Below are 23,706 nucleotides of genomic sequence, written 5' to 3'. Positions count from 1 at the left end.
AAAAGGCATGTTGTCTAGTGAAAGGGAGAACAGAGAAATTTGGGGTCATACAAAGCCAGACATATGTTCTTTTACATTTCATTCCAAGTTGTGCAGTTGTCAAGAAGGATTCAATAAATAATAATAAACAGCTCTGTTTTACACTGATTCATATTTAATTAAACATCATTTTGTCTACTTGTCACACATTTCAATTTCTTTTAATTCAGTGTTCTAACAGTTCCTACTACTCTTTACAGTTTTGCCTTCAGGGATAAATTCTATTGCTTACAGTTTCTAAAGTTATTTTCTTTCACTGTAAGGATGTATTAGATATATCTCTACATAGATACAAACTTTAAAGAAAAAAAATCTAGATGTACGCATACAGACAACCATTCTTAGGGGTTTAAAGACAACAGGACTCGAAGTCAATTTATCATAGGATCTCACATAAGTTTATAATTCAGGCATACATCTGAACAGACCCATCGCACTGACTCGTTTAAAATCAAAGCACTGTATTTTACAATCCAGTTTATTATCGGATGTAATAGATCAAGATTAAAATGCAGCCTGCAGTATTTCTGATAGTTAATTTCTCCACAGAAAGTCCTTTGTTTAATATTTGATGCCTTGACATAAACCAGCTATTTTAGTCAGCCCACTCAATTTCTCTTACATATCATAAAAACATATATACAACCCCCCCCAGCCAATCTATCACCGCACTTCTGCAGTGCATCAAGTTAAAGCCAAAGACCTTAGTTTACTGCATCAAATTACAATTTAGCATTTTCTTGAAGCTGCTCCAAACAACTTGGGACTCAAACAACTTAAGAGAAAGGTTTATTCACTTCATAGATAAGTGATGTAGAAATGAAATAGCAATTATAAAAGCCTAACTACACTGTGTACAAAACAACTGTGAAGTTATTAGGCAGCACCACCATGTTGAGCATGACAGTAGTGTTTTTCTCCCCTTTTTACTCCCTGTGCTGCCTAACCCAGCCACATGCTCTGTAGTCCAGATCTTCTGCTAGTTTCTCTCTCTCTTTCTTCCCTCATTCTCTGCTTCAAAATGAAGTAGTCCTTTAATCCATCAAGCCAGGGGCCTGGAATCAGGCTACTATCCTATCGTTCTCCCACCCTACAGTGTCATTTCTTTTCAAGAAAACTGTCACAGGACAGTGTTACCTGTACATGCAAGGACCACTAAGCATCTCCAGGTCTTGAAGGAGACAATGATGCATTGAGCACAAGGCATCACCTTTGTAAAGTGAAAAGAAGGATGCACCTACAGATCCTTTTCGTGCAGCCTTCACTATGTGGTGACAGTTTCAAAGAGAAGATCAAGTTGACTGTGGAAAGGAAATCTGGGTGAAGAAATCACACCTTTTCCAGCTAGCTCCTAGCCCAACAGCATTGCTAATGCCATTTGAATTTTTCATAATACTGATATAAAAGAAGGTGCTGTCCACCCCTTAGTTACGGAGTGCTCTAAAGTATACATCATAGACTGTTAAAATTGACCACTCTTTTTGCCAGGATGAAGTCATTTGGGCTACAGGACTTGTGGACTTTGAAAACTGGACAGAATGAGTGCTTGCAAACCCCTGATTATAGGGATCATGAAGAATTAAAATACTTCTTATAACTGTTTCTCTTTTCTTGGCATTTTCATAGCAGTAGAAAAAGTGCTGTGGTACCCTGGCATGAGCAGCCCCTTCATTCACTATGAATAAGAAACAAGTTGACTGATGTTAGTTACCTGACATTTTGGTTTTAAAAGGTTAAATTTTTCCACTCAGTTTCTCTAGCAATCAATGGCAAGTGATTAATAGAAGTGAACTACAATTTACTGTGTTTTACAACTTGCTGCTGGCCATTTACTCTTTATGTATTTGTCCAATCTGCATTTGTAACAAGCATATTACAGAGACACTCTTCTTGCCTTGGCACACTACACTGAAGCTATACAGGCAATGCAGAAATAGAAACTAAAAGACCATATGCCACAACAGATATTGTGGCATAATCATCTAGGTAAACTCTAATTAGTAAGGTCCCACTTCAACTCCTGGCACCCCCACTCATTCTAGCAGTTAATTTCCATATATCAGACCAAATAAACTGTTCTCCCAATTAATCTGAGAACAAATGAGAAAATAGAAGTAAATTCTAACAATGCATAGAATAGTACAATGGTTGGCCACTGTCTTTCACTGTAGTCAGACTTAAGAATTCTGCTGGAGCTGAAAGAGTACAGTGAAGACTCACTAACAACAAGGGTAAATCTGCAAGTAGATAGCACACATCATTAAGGTTGTTCCCAATCAAGCTTGGGTTGCTGTCTTATGCGATGAGCACGTGAAAATGAAGAAGAATGAATGTGAATATGCTTTGTGTTCTTACAGTCATCATTCACATACATACGTAAAGCTGAATAACTATCTCCACAACCAGGACAAATAGCAGCATAATAAGTTTGCAACAGAACCTGGATGCACACAATCTCAGTGGGTTCCAAAATACACACTGGAATCACTAGAAGATCAGTGGCCTTCAGTCCCCAGTGTATCCCACATATACATTGTTTCCCAGTAGAAACAGAGACAAACAAATGCCTTTATCATTAATTAAAATGAAGTTGTGTGTTTTTTGCTAACACAGTTTTGCTGTGCAACTGAGCTCCAAGAGAAATTAAGTGCAGGGAAGGATGTTTGCAAATCTATCTATCCAGAAAGTTAGCTCAAATCCCAGTTAAACAGATGTGTTACCTCGGAGATCTGCGGATAATAATAATTATTTAGTGACTTTACAAACAATTTGCTTAGCCAAAAAAAAACCAACAAAGCAGCTGTGGGAGAGTGATAAAGACTGCAAGTTCAAGCATATGCACAAGCTACTTCTGCCAGAACATTGTTTAAATTAGTATCTTCACATCATATTTGCCCATAACATGAAGACGAATCTTAATTAGGCTTGGCCACTAGAGCTCAGTAGCTCAACAGAGATATCAGTGGTTATTCCATGGGTATTAGTGGTTAGTTTGTCTATTGTTCCTGTAATTATTGATGAAAGTTACTATTTTAACAAAATTAAGAGCACATCTTGGATCTCTTCCATGGCAGCAAAGCCAAGATAAGCTGCAGAGATGGAATTAAAAAGCCATTTCTTACTCCATGAATTTTTGGCTTGCAAAAACCTAAGAACACATATCATTATATCCACAACCCAGCACATGAAGCATCTTCATGATTACAAAGGGGTGCCCTGCACCAGTTAAAGAGAGCACGACAGGAATAAGTGAGGAATAAGGAGGACTAAGACATCAACATGCACTTTTAGCCTCCAGTATTTGGAAGCTATCTCCATGGGAGGATGTAGCAGCATGCCAACTTCATCTTGTAACAAGATCACATTACATAAACTAAGATGCAAGCCTTTCCTTACAGCAAGTAAAGCTATCATCTTTAAAAATACCATGTGCTTTCAAGGCCTTTGCACACAGGACTCGATAGAAAAATTGTTACAGATTTCAGTGGTGCAGAATCAGGTCCTAAATTAACAGAACCTTGATTAATTATCCACTGTAACAATAAAAAGTATTAAAACCATGGGTGATGAACAGTTATTTTGTTAAGGAAAAGGTCTGAGGTTAGGATAACATTGACAACTCAATCTTAGCTCTGGACACATAACTTCCAGGGGAGAGAGTCCACAGTTTGCATTGTATAGCAGAAGTCAGGTGTGAGAGTAAAGATGGTGGGACTAAAATCTAAAGATCTTATTTCTGTGCAATTATTCTGTATTGAAAGATCTCATAACTAACAGTCTACATGACTGGTCTCGCATAAAAGGTACCCTCAACATTCTCCCTGAGGTAGTGATTTAAGATCAGATTCTGTACCCCTTTATGTACCAAAATGTAAAGGAACTTTTTGGAATAGACACGGCATGTATTAAGGCATACACATATTTTGGAATATACAAGGCATAAAGATGCAAGTGCAAGAAGCCTGGGTAACAACAAATGTTCTGTAAAAATTCAGCAGTTCCATGTAAGAAATGTCTTTTCAGTCAGAACCAAAGCAACAGCACACTTTATTTGGCAAGAGCAAACACTTGCTTCCTTCTGCATGCAAAATAAAGAGATTTCTATAGACATGCAGAGAAGAGCACCAGTAACCTAGCTTTTTGGCAAGAAACGGCATCAGTATGATTACTAAGTACCCTCCACAAGGTTGGGATGAGAGGTGGTGAGCCAGATGGCAGCCACAGGAAGAGCAACCTTTGCCATGCCAGCTGAGAGAACAGATAAAACCTGACAGCAGTGCTCCTCTTTAGGTAGCTGAAACAGAATGCACAGAAAATGTTAGCAATCTATTTAGCTGGGATCGATATCTGAATAGCAATTCAAGGGTAGCAAGTGGCTAAAAAGCCATTGCAAACTCTTTAGTAATTTCCTCTAAATGGTTCAGCAGTGGACAGAGCGTGTCTTGAATTTAGTGCTACAAGTCCACACAGCATTGCTATGGGAAAGCAACACTTGGAAACAGAGCTCACTGGACAGAATAGACAGATTTTGATGGCACATCTCTTTGATGCTTTTTATGCATCCTTTAAAATGTACTTAAATTCTTTTGTCTGCTTTTAAGGTCACGTAAGTTTAGCCTGCACTGCTAGAAACTTACTTTCCTTGAGCAACATCAATCTCATCATTCCAGAAAGTTTCTAATGGAAGGATTATTTTAGTAAGTGGAACTCACAGAAAAGTTTAAATAACCCAATTGCAACTTTTCTGAAACAGTATCAGACCTTTCTCAGCATAGCAAATTAGCAAATGCACAAGAATTATCTGGATTATCGCATGACTTTTCAAGCATATGCACCTCTGGAAATGAAATGACAGGATGTCCTCATTGCCTATCTTTTGTACATAAATATAATGTTGTTGCAATAACAACTTCCCAGACAGGAAGTCAAGAAAGCAAAACGTTAAGACTAATTCAGCGAAACATTTCATCATGGGCATAAATTCATCCCCACTCAGCAAAGTTTTAAAGCATATCATTAACTTGGAACACATGTTTTATTAACTTCAGCAAGATTCTGGATAAGAGACGGAAGCACACACTTAAATGCTTTGCAGAACTGGGTCTTATGAAAGAACAAGCCAAAGGAAACCAAACCACAAACTCCCCATTTCAGAATTGCACTCTTCATGCATTAAGATGCACACATTCCACAGAAGCAAAGGTTATCCATCAACAGCAAAACTCACATGAGAGATCAAGACCTTGTCAGCTCAGATACTCACTGGAAGAATATACTCTAGCTTTATATGTAAGCCATGCTCTCTGACAGGCAGTAGAGACCTGCGCAAGGCCACAGATAATGTGGTGTAAAGAAATAAGATTAATTTAAAAAAAAAAAAACAGAAAAGGTTTGAGCCACTCCATCATTTCAGATGTATACTTTCTCTTAAGAAAGTAAGCACTCTGGAAAGATACTAATACAGAGATTAAATGCTGCTTTTACAAATTATTCTAATGTATCTTTAACACCATCACATACTCAAGAGCATCAACTTGATGTTTTCAAAGTACAATGGCTAAAAGCTACCACTGACATAAAAGGTCATTTTCACTGCAAGCACTAGAGTCCTACCAGGGCAGAGTTTGGCCCACTACAGCTACTGTGTGTGGCAACATCCACACACTTGTGTTCACAGCAGTTGTGAACTTCTCTGTTAATATTTGTGCTTTCAAACTTCACTAATGATTGGAAGAAAGATAACAAAAGCCATTTAACAATGAAACAAAAACCAATTGAACACTATAAACCCTTGCTCCCCCACCCTGCAAACAATCATCTAGTTTAACTCCAATAGCTAGTGGTTTATTTTATGGTACAGACTCTGCCTATTGGGGTGGTTTGTTGTTGGGGTTTTTTTGGGGATGGGGGGAAACCACACAGAAGAGCAGTGACCAAGATTGATAGTTAAAGAAAAGGAGAATTACAGTTATTCCTCAAACAGACAGCAAGAATATGGGCAGGGCTACAGGAAAATCATAAGCACAATAATAATAAAATATACATATATGTATATATGGCATGCTTTCTGTCATTTTCACTGAGCTTTGCAATTTCCAGATGTCATCAAACACAGAAGATAACTTCGGGGAAAAAAATATAATTCATAATTTTGACCTACACCTTTATGCACTGTGTAATACCACTTCTGAATCACTGGAGACAACTAAGGCCCAAATAAGTGACAAATGCTCCATCACCGGCAGTGTTCAAGGCCAAGTTGGGCAAAGCCTTGGGTGACATGGTCTAGTGTGAGGTGTCCCTGCCCATGGCAAGGGGGTGGAACTAGATGATCTTAACATCCTTTCCAACTCTAACTATTCTATGATTCTATAGCTAACACGCCTCCAACACTACAGTGTCTTTCTCTGTCTGGACCCTATGCCAAGAGAACAGAAACAAAAAGAACCTAAACAAGACCAAACAACAAACCACAAAACCAGAAATGCACCAAGAGGTAACTTTCAAACACAGAAATCAAAACAAGGACTTGTTAAACAAGTGGTCTATTGGGGTTGTCTTTTTTCTTACATTAAAGCATTACAAGTAGCTCTAATGTTGATACGCATGTTTTCAGAGCAACTGGTGCAATATGTCACCCTAAGGTGTAATCGTAATTATTATGCTTCTAAAGAGACAGAAGTATTGTGTGCCAAGCTTCCATGCCAGTATCTCTTCAAAGCTACTTGTTAAGTCATTTTGACAATAACAGCTTATCTCTACTTGGTCATGGCATGCTATCCACAAGGCTTCTTATTTATTTCTTTAAAGAGAGTTGTTAATGTAGGCAAACTTTACAGTCTCTGCAGTATCTTCCCACAAAAGGGAAGGCTCACATGTATCCTGGGCAGTTTCTTGGCATTTTTTGCCTAATGGTCCAGCTCTAAATTAGCTATGTACTTCAGGTGCACCCACCACCCTTGGCCTATAAGGCTAGACCAGAACAAAGGTTCTACTTGCGTTCCCCATGACAAAACGGGAATAAATTACTCCTTGCTCCTGTCATTCCAGCAAGCCAGTTAATTGCATTTGTTTCATATATCTCCAAACAGCCTGGTACATTAATTACATTCTGTAACACCAAGCTCCTCTGATTCACTCTGTCACTTCCACTGAGCACTTTAATTGTATTCCTTCTAGCTACATACAATTTTAAACACTTACTAATAATTACATACATTGCTACAGCTTGATGTTTTCAGTTTGTATATAAAGATATCTTTGACCCCAGTGGTCTTCAGGTTAAGGATCAAGATATGTTAAAGTGGGGAAAAATAAAATGACAGAAAACGAAATTCCTGCAAAACTATGACCGTATGACTCTAGACACAAATGCTCCATTATAACCTTTCACAGTTAAAACTTCCTACTGTTTAGCATGTGCATATATTGCACAGAAATTTTCTTGTCAGTAGACCAAACTGAACATTAAACTGCATCACATATTATGCAACCAATGTAAAACTGTACTTGAATGTCTCCCTGATCCCCTCTATTTTGCCTCCTTTCTTGCTAAGGGGTGGGGAAGATGAGAGGAGGGGGAGAAATACCCAAAGCAGCTTGCGACTGCAAACAATAAACCTGGAGTCCTTGCTTCAGGACTGATAGAGCAAATGCTGTAAGCAGCTTCCTGGAACGAAGTTTGCTCAAACAGACAGGCAAAACCAGCCAGGGGCCCAGACACTGAATTCATCTAACGCCTAAACGACTATTTAGAGATGCAAATACTCAATGTTAGGAGGACTGCCGAGCATTTGGTCCCAGCACACACCCGTGTACAACTGTAAACTGTTACAGATGCTCCCTCCCTAGATGAGCGCTTGAACTACTGTAATGCCTCTAACGTCTACGCTGCAGCACAGCGCCAACCACTACTTTGAAAGCCAATTTACCTTTGCGCTCAAGTTCTCGCCCTACTAAAGCGCGCTTCCCCAAGATGCTAATTTATAGTCCCACACCCATTACTTCAAGCGGAAAACGGCAAGAAGCGTCGTAGAACAGACCCAAAGCGGGGAGCGCAGTGGGAGGGTGCAGGTGGGGAGTGCGAGAAAAAGAAAATAGCAATAAATCTCCCCCTTTTCCTCCCAACGCTGCTTAAACTCCACGAGAACACTCCCCTCGGGAAGCCCGAACAGGGGGATATAGGAGGGAGATGACGGGAGCACTCTCCCGCCAGACCCACCCCCAAGCGGAGCCCCCTTGGGGCGGGCGGGCATCGCCGCACCTGCCCTCGCCGGCTCGGCTGGGCCCCGCGGGGGGAGAGGAAGGAGAGAGCGGTGTGGTCGGTGCTGAGCAGTCCCTGGTGCTGCCCGCCCTGCCTCGCTCGCCAGCGCCAAAGGAGGCGTTGAGGGACTCTGGAAATGGGCCAGCACGCCTCACCTGGAGCCGAGGCAGAGCTAACCTATTTATCTCATCAGCTGGCTCTCCCGGCGGAAAGTTTAACAATAGAAGGAGGCAAAGTAGAACCAGCTACAGCAGCGCTCTGCTTTTTCTCTCTCCTCCCCACTTCCTCCCACCACCACCACCCCGAAGTGAAAAGATTTAGCGCTGTAGTTTTTCCTCTTTCCTCACTACCTCAAGCTGACATCCTTCTAGTCACAAGCTGCTTTTCCATTAAGTTCGCAGACGGGAAGGACTGCTTATTGGAAACATGTATTTCCCCACACACACACCTCCCCATACCATTTTTATACCAGAAACAAACTTAAGGCTCTGTAACGTTAAAGCTTATAATGCCGTCCACATGTGCTGTCCCAAATCAGAGCCAGATGAAGGGGATTTCTGCACAGAAACGGCATCTCTAAAATAAGGGAACTTACCATAGACTTGGAAAAATGCAAATCCAAAGAGCAGGAGTGGCGTCAGCAGACCCATTTTGACATATTAAAGGCAATCCCGATCGCTTGCGAGACCAATTCCAGAGAAATACGAAAAAAAAAAAAAAAAAAAAAAAAAAAGGAAAGAAAAAGTATCCAAAGCCAGTAAGAGGTAGGTCCAAAAGTTTTCAGTTTCCTAGCAGCTACTTAAAGTGGAAAGGGAAATCTTGAAATCAAAAGCTGCAGATGAAAAGGTCTTGAATGTGACACTTTTAGATCCATACAGATTAGAGCAGCGAGTGAGCTCCGGAGGCAGATTCTGCTTTGCACACACACGCTCCTTCCTAAATTCCCACCAATCCAGCCCCAGCAGAGGAATTACTCAAGTGTGTCTAAGACTCTCTTTAGGATCCATGGCAATCCAAAAGCGAGCTCTTTCTTCGGAAGACAAGGAAAGACTCTGAGAAAGGACCTGATTCCTAGAACGTGCTCCACAAACTTCCCAGCACTTTGCAGGAAAATCATTGGTTTGGTTTGGTTTGGCTAATTTTGCGTTCCTCTTGCCCTCCCCCTACCCCTTTCTCTACCAAATCAGTTCAAGCTGCGGAGTTTCTCACTTAACTTCCATAATAGGAACGCCTAGGCAATGTGCTACGGGAGGGGAACGGCTTCCTCAGCATCCCCTCGAAACAAACCCCTGTCCCCTACACCTCCTCACTTAAGCCCAGAGCGAAAACTGCTGGAGGACAGGCGGGAGCGGCGGCGGGCTGCTTGCCCTGCAGATGTGGCGGCCGGGAGTGCGGGGCCTCCCGCCGCCAAGGCAGCACCGGCACCGGCGGCAGCAGCAGCTCTCCCGGGCGGCCCCGGCAGCCCGGCTCCGTTCTCCTCCTCTCTCCCCTCCCGCTGCCTCCGCCTCCTGCCGCCGCGGACACACCGGCTGCAGGGAGAGGGAGGGAGGAGAATGAGCGCGGCTGCCTGGGGTAGGGAGGCTGCGGGGTGTGGACTAGAGCGCGGCGCTCCACACCCCCGAGTCCCTGTCTGCCGGGGCAGGGCGGCGGGACGGGGAACGGGGCTGGCTGAGGGCACGGCCCTGCCCCCCTGCCGCTCCTCCGCTGCTGGGCATAGGTAGGATTTACATGGTTGCTCCCCGCCGCTTCCCGGTTAATGGGCAGCTAATTTTTCGGTAAGTGGTTTCATGGAACTGGGCTCTAATTATTCATTCCCTCTCTCCGCTCATACCCTGCGCGCTTGGGAGCGAGACCCTTGGAAGGGACTTCTCCAGGGATTTCTTTGCTCATCCGCTGTGCGGAAAAAGAAGGTGAAAATAATTATATGTATATATATAATATATATAAAATAGAATGGATGACACGCGACCTGTTAAGTCTATAGGACTGGGGGTTTGCTCAGCAGGGAGCCAAGAACGAGCCGCCTGCCTGCCCTTCCCCAGGCCCCTTGGCTGCGGCGCAGCTCCCGGCAGCGGGAAAGTTTCCCGGGACCGTCCGCGACCCCCGCAGGGGTTGGTGAGGGAGAAGGGAACGAAGACCAGTCCCTATAGGCACGGCAGGGCTGCCCAGCGGCCACAGAGAAAGCCAGGAACACGCAGGAAGGAGCAGCGCGGAACGAAACGGGTGTCAGAACGGGGCAGGGGGTGACCGGGCAGCGCCAAGCCGAGAGCGGGAGGGGCCCGCTGCGGTCCCGAGGTGCCGGTTAGGAGCGGACAGGCGGGAGCGCTGCATGGTGAAGCTTGAGCGCCCCCTACTGTCAGTGGGCGGGCAGCGGCCGCCACCTGGTGCTCGGCGTTGCCTTTTGTTGCGGCGCGGCGCGGCGCGGCGGGGCTGGGCTGGGGGGGCGGTGGCGGGGAGGCGGTGATGGGGGCCCCTCGGGGTTCGCGCTCTCCCCCATCGGCTCTGGCGTTGACCCCGGGGAGCCCCGGTGGACCAGGCGGTGCGGAAAGAGCGAGAGTTGACATGGGAGCGGCTGGAAGCCCGGGGCCGCCGAGGAGCGCGGAGCGGTTGCAGGGGGCGATGGCTCTTTTCTCCACCAGAGAACCCGAAACAAGTGGTGCTACGCATAAATGTTCCCTGTTCACACGCGTTGTTAGCACATGTAGCTAGGTGGTTTTCTCTAGTTCGTAGAGGGACACTGAAATTGAGGATCGGTTTTAACATGATGATGCTAGATAAAAATTAACTGGCGAATGCGCTGTCAGCAGTGCTTTAATTCTATACAGCATCAGTTCCCTAAGTAATTTCAGTATACTCTATCAGAGGCACGTTTTGATCACAGAATCAGGTTGGAAAAGGCCTTAAAGGTGATCAATTCCAACCTCTACCCCAGGACTGCCAAGTCCACCACTAACCCATGTCACAAAAGACACTTAGACTGTGTATGAACACTTCCAGGGATGGTGGTTCTACCACTGCCCTGGGCAGCCTGTTCACTAGCATGAGTAGGGCTGTTTAAACAGAACAGACTTCCCTTCTTCAGTGTTGGCCAACTAGTCCCAAGTATTCTCCCACTGAGTCTCTCCTTTTTATTTTACATATACTACAGATTTATTCCTTTAATAAGTTCTTCACGCAAATGCTGTGAATCCTGTTTCTGCAAAGTGTGCACTGCCCACACGTACTCAAATAAACAGTCTGCAAGTTATTTCTTACTTGGTTCCTGCATGTAATTAGTGACCTATATTTTACCATTGCCAAATGTGACAGTGTGAGGTGTCTGCAGGCTTTTTAAGTGTCTGAGATTATTGCTACTCCGAATAAAAGCCAGATGACAACTCCAAAGCCTCTTTATGCAAATCAGTAAACGGTGTTCGCCTATACTCACAATAATGCCCTGCAGATAAATATATATGTGAACACATCTAAAGACTACCTTGTGAAGAAGGCTATAATTAAGGCTAATTAGGATAAGGTGATCAAAATGGTATTCTTTGTCAGTGTGCTCGTGAATTGGCAAAACAAGAAACCCATAAATCACCTACCTGACAGCAGTATGTGTAACACACATGAAATATTAAAGAATATTTTCTTTTGTAGTGGACATTTGAAGGACACAGTGAAGTTGCTGACTTGCTTATTACAAAGTTTTAAATGGGAAGTAGCTGTGCACTGTACAGTATTTTTTTCTGCTTCCCAAATCAAGATAAATTTAATAAGAGCTGCTCCTGAACACTTTGGAGATATATACAAGTCCCCAAAACACTCAGGTACCTGTAAAAGGGTATAATGACCCACATAAACACTCTCAGTGAAATCAATGGCTTATTCATTACAGCCACTACTGTTTGATTCATTCACTTCCCCACAAAACTGCTTTTCAACTATTAAACAATTTGCAAAACTCTGAAGTTTCAGCCAAATTTAATCAAGCATTTTCAAGCCTGATTTCTTGCCCATACATATTTCAGTGATTTTTGATAAGAATGAAGAGTCCTCCAGAATGGCTAGCAGAGTCAGAGAGCACTGGAAAACTGGTTTTTGTATTGGCACTGTTTGCCCAAATTCAGAAAATTTGGCTAGTATATTAAAAAAAATAACAGAATAATAAAAAAATGGTTAAAAAAGGAAAAGCTAATCTAGCAGTCTGATGGAGCATTGGAGTAGAGGTTCATGTGTTAACAGCTTCCAAGCACAGGACCTCTCACAGCTCAGAGTCACTGGTCTATAAGCAGAGTTTGCTTGGAACAACATTTACTTCCATTACAAGATGCAGTCCAGATCCTAGAATAAAAAAAAAACACGATGTCTCTCCAGTCTTTCAATAACTGCCTGTGAACATGGCCAACAAGACAGATGTTCTTTGCTTGAATAGCAAAGTCTGTACAGAGGAACTGAGTGTGCCAACTATTTGTTTGGCTATGAGCAATATGCCACCTGATGAAATGCTTGTGTGAGCAGGATGAGGAAAAGACACGTCAGTATTGGTGCACATAAAGCTTCAGTTCAAAGAGTATTGTCGAGGTGGGACTTCAGAGCAGCAAAAAGGCACGGTAAGATTGCCCTGATTCATACTAAGGTCAGCAATCAAATGAGGCAGGACTAATTTGGTAAAACAGCAGTGAGATCAGATGTATGCCAGTGGTACAAGTCAAGGTTTCATTGCTTTCCCAGTCTGATATTTCAGATCTTTGATTTCTAGACTCAAACACCTGCATTAAAATATATATTTAGTATGTGAAAGATCAGATCCAGTGTTTAAAGTGTGAGTGTTCTAAGATTCACTCTCTATTCAGGTGAGCTTCACCATTCACAGCATTTTTCTTCTAAATCTATATTACTGTTTCTGGTGTTACAAATGTATATAACATACTCTATTTCCTAGGTGCCATTAAAACCTCTTGTTATTTTCTCAAGAGGAGAGGTTGAGTTGAGGTAGATCATGCAGTATTTATTCTGGATGCTGCAGCTACACAACCAGGGAGTTGCTGAAAGTGACTAGAGGATCTTTAATATCCAAAAATATATACATGGTGTGATGGCCATATAGTTTAAATGTAGGCAACTGATTAAAGTATTTAAGTTAGGAGCCTGGTCTACACTCTGGAGTAGAGCAAAAGGTGGATCCAGAGGATAAGTCAGAACATGTAATGGTAGACAGCCTTGGAAACACACAAAAAAAGGGGAAAAAGAAAAGTGAGCTTGGACTTTTCCCAGTGAACATTTTCTTGCCTTCTTCTGTGCTATACTGTTCCAGGTCATTGGGTTCTGATGTCATCTGGCTATTGAATAGAATAGAATGTATATGTTTTAAGCCTTATAAATGCTGAAGCATGATTATTATTCCTGCTGCAATCGACAGGGTCTTCCACAGGAAGATTGGACCCTGAAAGATAAACCAGGAATTCAGTCCAGGAAAAGAAGACATGTTGCTAGAAACAGCGTAAGCACTGTGGCAAGATCTCTCCCATGGAAGTCCCTGAAAATCAGGTTTTTTGCTGTCCCTGGCTGCCGCAATTCCAACTAATTTACTTTCCTAGAACCACTTGTGTGGATTACGAAAAATAAAGAAGATAGGTGCCAAACGCATGTGTTTCTTTCTCTGTCTCACACGTGTCTCTTATTTGCAGCACAGAGGGTCACCTTCTGCTTCAACATTAAAAATACCTGAGTTGTGGCATCTGACTCGAGTGTGCCTTTGGAAATACCAATCTCTATTTTGAAATATCCTTACATTGCTAAACTGTGTTAGTATGCCTGCACTATTTTTAATTACTAGTACAACTACAGTGCTTCCCACAGTTATCAGAATGTCTATACTGTTTGTAAGCTAAATATTTGGTAAATTAAATTATTGCAATTTTTTTTTTATAGATCATATGCTCAGTTTAGGCTTTGCATCCACAGCTCATTAAATGTGCAAAAACTGGTAACTGAAAGATGGTATTTTCTTGACAATTTTTAAAACAGCCTCACCTGAAATACATTCTACTTGATTCCTTTTAACAGAGATTCAGAGGAGGCAATAAGGACAATTACTTATGAGAGATACAGTGTTACCACATAAAGAGTTTTTAGAACCTACTTTCCTTTTGTTCTAAAGATGTACTTTTACCACCCATAAGAAAAAAGAGTGCCTTTCACACTTTGCAGCTTGGTCAAAAAAAATCAAGAAAGCAGAGGAGTATTTCTTAGTTAAAAAAGAAACTTGAAAATGGATTATACATAAAACCAGGGTCAGATTTCTCCTTTCTGGGAGCAAAAGGGGGAGGTGAAAGGAAGCTTCTAGTTGAGGGAAAAGAATTGGTAAGTTTACTGCTGCATTTTCCTGCTGAATGTATGTACACCGTCCTTTAAGATACCTGCAGCAAAGCAGGTGCAACGAGACTCCCTTCAGAGGTGGACAAGGATGGGACAAGAGGGAACAGACACCAGTTGCAATGTGGGAGGGTTCTAAGTAGATGTCAAGGAGCAGTTTTTTACCCTGAAGGCAGTCAACTAGGTCTGACTGGATTCACTGTCACTAGAGATATTCAGAACTTAACTGAACAATGTCCTAGACATTAGAGGTGAGCCTGCTTTGAGCTGGACTAGAGGATCTCCAGAGGTCTCTTCTGGTCCATATGATTCCATGAATCTGTGACTGGAAATGCTGGCAATGTGCTGAGCATGTAAGTGTACCTGACCCTGAACACCTTCGTGATCAGTACTGAAGTGTTCAGTAATACTCCTGCTATAAAACTACATAAAACTGCACACACAAGCTATAAATAAAAGAATTGCTTGATATCCCTCATATTTAAACCATTCCTGTTGCAACACTAAGAACCTTTGTTGAGTGACTCCTGTGTAGACTGAACAGTGAACATTACAGGAATAGAAAACCATTTCTTGCTCCCTTCTGGTTGGAAATGCTTCCCTTCACAACTGCGGTATCTGAAATCGCCTTTCTACTAAATGTGGTAAGTTGCACATCAAGCTTGTGGCTGCCTGCATATTGTAGCCTGTAGCATTGAGTTCATTTTTTGCAACAGGGCACACTGTACCCCTTCCAGCCTTTCCCCAGACTACACTGAGCTAGACATCTCCATGTCCAGAATTTCTTCTTATACACTAATACTTTTATCATAGCTGTATGTCTGTACATCTCCTGTTTGTAAGGGTTGTGGGTGCTCCCATCTGCTACACCAGGAACTTCTATTCTCTCTCGCATATCCAGGCCTCTTAAGTTATGCATTTCTTTGTCTAATGAAGGAAGAGTCAATTACTTAATAAGATGAAGGCTCCAATTATGGAATAAAGTGCTAATCTATGTAAATAAGGATATCAAAGACATATTCCATCAACTACAAATAAAATAAGATTCCTAGAGTAATTCTGTCTGTTCCTTTGATAATATCTTCTATCCAGACATTCATTTTTATTAAAAAATAACAAAAATGCACTCTGCCCTAATTTACATACAAAAGATAAAACCATTCCTTAAGTGACAAGTTCAGCTTAATTTCAAAAGACAATTAGGTTTCCAGGGGGCATAAGGTTGTCATTATATCATTCAAAAAAGGAGCGAGCACTTAAAATAAAGCACTGGAGGGGGAGAAAATCTTCCCCTGCCTGCATGAGACACACAAAGGTGAAATTCTGTCTAGAAAAAGGTATTTTATCATGGTGTGATCAGATTGATTCATATGAAAATAAGTGTAGCACTCTGTCATGGTTTAAGTCTGCTGTCCGATACCCAGCTGAGCAGCGATCGGTGGTGACTCCTCCAGTTTTCATTCTGGTCATGACATGCTGTGGCATGGAATACCCCTTTGGCTAGTTTGGGTCAGGTGTCCTGTCTCTGCTCCTTTCTGGCTTCCTGTGCCCCTCCTCGCTGCAGAGCATGAGATTGAAAAGTCCCTGATCAGGGTAAGTGCTACTGAGCAACAGCTAAAACATCATTGTGTTATCAGCATTGTTCTCAGACTGAAACCAAAACACAGCCCTGCACCAGCTACTAGGAAGAAAATTGACTGTTACAGCTGAACCCAGGACACACTCTGACTTCCAAGAATCAGAAAATCAAGCTATACAGCAACACAACATTTAAAAACTGTGCACAACAATACATAAACAAGTCTTAAGCTGAACACCATATTCCTACATAATTATAAATAACATGTTATGCTCTCTTATTTAATGACGTATGTCACATTTTCCGTAACAAGTGCATATTGACAGCCAACTACATTAGCCAACAATATTTACACTTTAATTACGGCTTTTAAAATGGAAATCTGTAACTATGTATGTACACAAGTTGTTAATGGGGCAGAAATTCATCCAAGGAGATCCATCTGTAAATGTCCATTATGTAGATATCTATTTGTCAGTGGGCAAATATTTTTACAATAGGTAGTGTTTAATTTGATAATGTAGGAAACAAGATTTTCAATTCACTTGAAAATTCGAATAGACACATACAGTATTGTTTTTAAATCCTAAATGGCTTTTGAATTCAGCTGGGTTTTACAGTTAATGTTTTGTAGAAGCAGCCAGACTTCCTGAGTTCCCTTTGTTATCTCTGGCCTCCAAAGTGCCAACAGCATGGACAGGTTATTGCTTAGCATGATTTCTGCCATACTACGGTCCTCAGTTGTAATCATATATTAGTCAAACCAAGGACCTGTTGTGGTACGAGAGAGCTTCTGATTTATGAAGATGTCAGCTCCTGAGAATCTGGTCCATCACTATGGTGGCAACACTAACAGCATTAGAGGCTCTTGCGCATTTCTACCAGTGGCTTGTAATGTTCCCATCAGGCTATGACTCTTTTTTGCAATATGGTGCTGTCAACACTGTTCTCATCAGTTATACATATCAGTGGATTATTAACAATATTTGTCAGACTTCTATATTAGTTTTGTCCCAGAACAGCCTTGCCTCACTTCAGCAATAGAATTACATTTTGCATTGTCTCAAGAAATGCTTTTAAATTAGAATTGATGTTTCAGCCATATGATTTTTCACTGCTGATATAATTTAGTTTCCTATCTAAATTTTTATATGAGTATAGGACTTATTTTTACAAAGCATGATGCTATTAAAGGTGGCTGAAGCAGAAAGTTCCCACAGCAGAATTTGGGATAATACCTCTCCCATGCATGGCAGACAAAAAGAGTGCTCAAGACTGACACAAATTTCTAAAGTAAATTGAAAAGAAACATAAAAGAGAAGACTGAAACCTCAGAGCAAGACTTCTCCTTAACAAGCATGCATTTAATCAAAGTGACAAATAAATAAGTACGAATGTAAACACTAAGTATCCTGTGTAATCACTACAGGGACTATTGTATTTTGCAGTTAAAGGGTATAACTGCATAAATTGTATACTGCATAAATTGCATTGTATACTGCATAAATTGTATATAAAAACACCAAACTTTTACCAGGAAAATATGTGGGAATGTTTTTTCCGCTATGCTGCATATTCTGTTGTACTGGGAGCAGCTGTACCAGTACACAGTCCCTTTAAAACCAATAAAGCTGTACATGAAGAGGGGCCAGCTCAGAATGCAGAAACAGAAGCCAATGACTCATTTTAACGTCTGTCTCTGAACTGAAACACAAAATAGCAATTACCTCAAAGCTGTTTGCTGCCACAGCTAGGAAGACTCTTTCACATTTAGAGCACACTACCCACGCAACAGAAAATACCTTCTTTTTTCTTTTCACTGTACAGCTTGCAATGCTGTGGCTGATGCTAGAATTTGGCATGTTTCAATCTAAGTCATCAGCTCAAATCTTGCCCATGCTGATGGTGACCCAAAGTTATTACTTGATTCACAGCTTAAATTATTTGAGTCTGCTTTTTGTAGACAAGAGAAACACATTGTGAGCTTATCTTACCCAGACAATCAGCAATAGTTCAGCATTCTAGGACAACCTTGAGAAGAATGGGGTATTTTGCACTGCCATGGCCCAGAAGGTACTTATCTTGAGAATGAAGAAAGAATTGGGTTTCAACAACATCTACCACAATGAGATCCTGTAACCAGGACTGTGTATCTATGGACTTCTGTGATATAAATAGTAATTAAATCCCACTGCCACACTACCTGCTGAAAGATTTTCTAAAGGCAATGTCTTCCATGATTCTGGCAAAAAGTTATGTAAAAAAATAACTTTTTATTGTTTCCCAAGGCAAAAAAATATATACTAGTTCTTTAATTTGTAAGTGGCATGGCTATTAAAATGTCAGATTTAAAATAAATGAGCCAATATATATATAGTAAAGCCACAAGATTATTTTAAAGTAAAAAAGGGTAAAATACCCCTGTGCATGAAATTCAAAGTACTGTAGTTATGCCTATAGATGTTTAGATGGCATGAAATAATGAAGATGTGTGCTGAACTTAATATTTTGTTGATATTTAAAAAGAAACAGCAGTCCGTGCTGAAGAATAGAACGAAAGATGTGTTCTCATCTAAGTTTCCATGGAATTTACTTGAGAAATTTCCATTAGTGATTACAGAACTTGAATTCTAATATAACAAAAAGACACTAGAAGCCTTTTCCAGTATTCTTTGGAAGAAAGAGTACAGCTAGTTCAAACCATTGACTTAATGCATCAGGCCATCTGGGAATTTTTTCCTCTGGGAGTTATAGCTATTCTTTCAAGTGATCTATATTTCAAAGAAAACTGGCTTAAGTTCTAATGTACTTTATTGTCATTCACCACTGTTCTTTAGTAGGGTTTTAGAGACATAATGCTGATCATTTAATCATAGTAGTCCTGACAGAATTCTGAGTACAAACTTCTTTTTTCCTTCTTCTTTTCCCTATTAATCCATTTAACTTTCCCATCACATGACCTGGAAGCTGGTTTGTGATTCAACATATGCTCAGTTAGAACAAGTTTGAATCTGTTAATTTTCCAATGACCATAAACCTACATTGCTCAAATGAAATGTACAACGTCTTCTGAGTCAAGAAGGAGCTCGCTTTTTAGCCATGAGCAATTCACAGTGTCTATCCTTAAACAACTTAACATAAAGGTATCAAGGATTATATGGCAGGAGGGTTGGAACTAAATAATCTTAAGGTCTTTTCCAACACTAACTATTCTATGATTCTATTTCTGAAATCTTGTGGATACCTAAAAGTATCAGTGATCAGCATATTTGCAGACAAGTGCTTTTTTGGTCCCTGCATACAAGCTTACAGTTGCCTAAGTCACATCTTGGCCAAAAAATATGCAGAAAAACTGACAGAGCCATCTCTAACACCAACACGACAAAAATAGGGAGCAATGGCTCTGGAGCTGGATATCTGATATATGCAGGTGTGTCTCTTCTGTCAGAAATAAGATTATAGATGCAGGATTGGCTCAGGAAGGTTAGGAAGTCCAGACTCCTAAATCCTGGATTTGTAAGCAGTGACTTAATCAGAAGACTGCTAAGTCAAATCACAACGGTGGATCAAACAACTGAGGAAAGTATTCCGTAAAAGAGTGTCAAGATGAGCAAGAGAATGAAACGAGGGCTGAATGACAGCAAGTAAGTGTTAAAAACCTCTGGATTCTGATGAAGACATCTTAAAATACAGTGGAAAATTTGGGATTTGAATTCTTTTTGAACCTAGAAATCAAAGCTATAATAATTAATAACCATATTTCACAATCTAGACAAATAGCAGATGATAGAAGATTTTTTAATACAGAAAAGTGTCCCTTATTACATTTTCCAAACTCTTGCTTACCATTAACATTTTAGATCTACGTGATATTGAAGATACTTAAAGCAAACTGCTTAAGATTCTGGGCTGACAGGCTCATTAAGCTGAATAGTAGGATTGCTGTCATATGCACTTCAGGCACTTACAGTAGGAAATCTTCTATTTTTAATTCCAAATGTTTAAAGAGAAATCTGTATCATTAAAACTTTATATTTCTTTCCTTTGAGAGGCATTACTAACTGATGATATCGTGGTTATCTCTTACGTTCTAAACTATTTAAGCAGAAGAGTGCTCTGTGCAACAGCTTCGGTATAGAAGATGCCCATTTTTTAATCAATTCATACTCTCTTTATTATTGATCAGTAATTTATGACTGTCAATATTAAAGCATCATCTACTGCAGCTATAGGTGTTCAGACTGGTAACAGTTGTATATTGTATACCGTATACCATATATAGTTGTATACTAGCTTCCATTTGTTCTACATTATTTTAATACATGTAAAAATACCTATCAAGTTTTATTCAGTGTTAAGAGCAAAACAGTTTTGCAAAAAAAAAATTTAAAAACAAATGTTTTTCCAAGGTCAGGTTTATCAAAATTATTAAAAGATGCTTCACAGTGCTGATGATAGCATCTGTGTGGAAGCCTCCCTAGTGTTGCAAGTCAGTGCGAGTTCAGTTTCTAGCAATTAGTTTCTTTTGAAGGTTCTTAACAGGTACCTATCTAAATATTTTTATTCTGGCAGTGTATGAAGACTTCCATCATACAGTCTTTGATCTGGAGATCTAGAAAATAAATTAAAGAGTGCTTGGGAGGGACTCTGAAGTGCTAAGTACTCTTCTTTCAGACCAAATAAAAAGTGCAATTACAAATCTTTAAGTAATAAGATACCTGGTATTAATAGGCATTACCACAGGATTCATCAAGCAGCATGGCTGGGCTTGGCCAGAAGCTATGTCATGTGCGTTGAAGTAATAACGGATGGAGAAAGCCAAGGTGAAGATCAGAAGACAGTGGATAAAATTGTAATGAATAAGAACTGACATAAACAGGAGCAGAAGGGCATTTCCAGGGGAAAAGCAGGAACACAAAGTTAAGTTAGCAGACATCTGAGAAAAGAAACTTCTCCTAATGCTATTTTTATTATTTTCACAGAAAAGAATCATATGTAATCTTTGAAGGAGTCAGGACGAATTGAACCTGCTTCAGTGTCACCCCCTAAAGAAAAAAGCCACAAAATGTAAGTCACCAAATATAACTATGGAAAAAATGTTGCTCTTTTGTATTTACAAAATTACACAAATTATATAGGGTATAAAATAGCAAATATTTCATCAGAATCAGATCTCTACACTAAAATCTAGTGTTAGGTTACAACTGCAGCTGATAAAACCATTCTGTTTTCACTGTTGTTTCCTTGGGAAGTATAATTCTAACGTCTGTTCAAAGAGTCTATTTGTAGATCACTACACTCACCTCTTTTTTTATATATGATTATATAGAAGTTCAAATTGTAATATAATCACAATCCACATTAAATCCCACTGCCTTAAGAACATGATATTCCTACAACAACTGAGCTGGTTTGTTTCTCTTTGTCCGTTTCTTTCTCTGCTGAGATCCAGATGAAGAGTAGAGTTCAGCTGAATCACTGTACTGCTTTAGAGATTGGCCCTATGTTAGTTGAGACTACTAAGGAAGGGACTTCAAGATAAAACATCCTGCTGCTATTATATTCTTGTCCAACTTGTTTCCCTAAATGTTGCATATAAAAATGGTTATGATACCATTTTTATTTATGCAGGCATGCACAAATGAATGTTTGCATTCTTATATAGGAGTTTGGACATGATGCTGCCATTTTGTGATTTCTGTTATGAACAAGTTTCTCACCTAAGACTTACAGCCACACATGATTTATGTAAGTCCATACAACTCTTTTGAAATTAAAACAGTTTAGAATTTCTCTAACTGGTGATTTGGGTTTGTTTTTGTAAGGCAGGGATTGTAAAAAAAAGAAGTTCTGTTAAAAAATCCATTGGCAACCTCAATAATATTGTTCTGCCTACTTATTTTGGTTCTTTTTCCTCAGTGTAAGGTTGCACACTGAGGGCATTTCCCCGGAAAGTTAAAAAGTGAGGTCACTGAAACAACTGTGATAAGATATTCTTTCTGCAGCTTCTGAAATTAGATATGTCTATCTTATCATCATGTTTGATTAATTCCACTACAATAGAGTCATCTCTTGTTTTCATATAAGCTCCTTTCACCTTCTGTTTAACTCCTTCCTTTTTAGTTACCAGAAAGGATACAACTTTTGACAGAATAATCAAAAGAAAGGAAGAATCCAAGGGGGACACCTACATACTAGGAGATAAAGTTCCAATTTTGCTCTTGAAGAGGGGCAGCTACCTGACAGAGCAGCTTCTAATTTTCCTCCCTTATCTGCTCAAGGTGAACATTGCTGACTTAAGAAAAGGTCTATGTAATTTGATAAGGCAACTAAAAGAAGTAAACCATTTAGTTTTATCAGATACAAACTCTAGCACCACCAGGGATGACCCATCTTATTCTCAACAAGAAAGGATTACCTCAAGAGAATTAAGCAAAGTAACTCTCGGTTAGGAGTCTGTATAAAGCAAAGCACTCACTGTGTGTTAAGAGAATACTTAAAAATATAAAACCTTTAAACAATCCACAGATAGCATTACAGCCATGTAACATTCCTTGAAAACTTACCCTGAAATATGTCTCAAAACTGCATTAATTCCCATTCCATATAAAAGGAATATATATTGTTGTTAAGCCTTGTGTTATATCTCACTGAAAGCAGTGGTAAAGTCCAAACATTGACTCTAATGTGAATTAAAACATAGTCATCATGGCAATGAGTAAGTTTTTAACACAAATCATTTTACCCTTTTCACCGTTAATGTAATTGAGTTTAAATTATACCGAGTCATGCTTTTGAAGAAAAATAATGTAATTGAAAATGTCTAGCCTGGTCTAGCATGTGAGACAAGTCTGTGACTTAGTCTGCTTAGCAAGAAGGAAAAGTTATGGGAAAGTTCTGACTTGGGATTCAAAAGTTTGAATACTTCCCTCTGACTTAGGTGTGCCTTGCTTTCTATAATACTTAAACATGAAATACCCATATATTCATGAAAATGTTATTAACTGACTGTGGGATGGACCTGAAAAACAAAATTTGGAGAGTCTGGATTTGATTCATGGATAGAAGGAAAACTTTAATATTGCACGATCCTACGGTAACCTTTGGGATGTTCCAAGGAGACTGAATGAAAATGGTGTACTGATAATATCACTCACAGACAATGGAGACATGTAATCTCTAATACATTGTAATGTTCTGTGTGTACATCTCATAAATTTGAGACAAACATACAGAAGTCCCTACATTAGAAATTAGTTACACTCTGTTACTGGTGTGTTACCCCTCACTCTATGTGTGTGTGTGTATATATATATATATACACACACACACTCAATATATGTATGTATGTATGCCTGCATGCCTTGGCAAATCTCTTCTGTAGTGTACTCATTCATTTTGCTTTTAAACTCTTACGATCAATTTAAAAATAAATCTAACATCTTAAAAATGCAGTAAAATTAAAATA

At 40.1% G+C, this 23,706-nt stretch overlaps 1 protein-coding gene and 1 long non-coding RNA gene across 20 annotated transcripts in view; one reads left to right on the top strand and one right to left on the bottom strand.

The window, feature by feature from the left end:
* The window catches only part of ROBO2 (roundabout guidance receptor 2), a 1,066,866-nt gene that overhangs the window by 442,950 nt on the left and 600,210 nt on the right, over positions 1-23,706 (bottom strand). Inside the window, exon 1 of one of the 19 annotated variants that reach the window (XM_061357706.1) lies at positions 8,898-9,857. The exons of the other annotated variants lie outside the window; for them this stretch is intronic. Within the exon in view, the coding sequence (XP_061213690.1) occupies positions 8,898-8,952 (55 nt within the window). The 5' untranslated portion in view covers positions 8,953-9,857. Of the gene's footprint in view, positions 1-8,897; positions 9,858-23,706 lie in introns of those variants that run through there. 19 annotated transcript variants of the gene reach the window in all.
* Positions 9,873-21,782, top strand: LOC133214636 (uncharacterized). The gene is made up of 3 exons (XR_009726179.1): positions 9,873-10,077; positions 20,099-20,207; positions 21,221-21,782. It is a non-coding gene; the product is annotated as an uncharacterized LOC133214636 (long non-coding RNA).

This window comes from Neopsephotus bourkii, unplaced genomic scaffold (genome assembly GCF_033783945.1).
Source record: "Neopsephotus bourkii isolate Nb327-2 ecotype Australia unplaced genomic scaffold, CSIRO-AGI_Nbou_v1 NB_911, whole genome shotgun sequence".
NCBI classification, from domain to species: Eukaryota; Metazoa; Chordata; class Aves; order Psittaciformes; family Psittacidae; genus Neopsephotus; species Neopsephotus bourkii.
The sequence above is the reverse complement of the archived record's forward strand: the minus strand, read 5'-3'. Positions and strand labels throughout refer to the sequence as shown.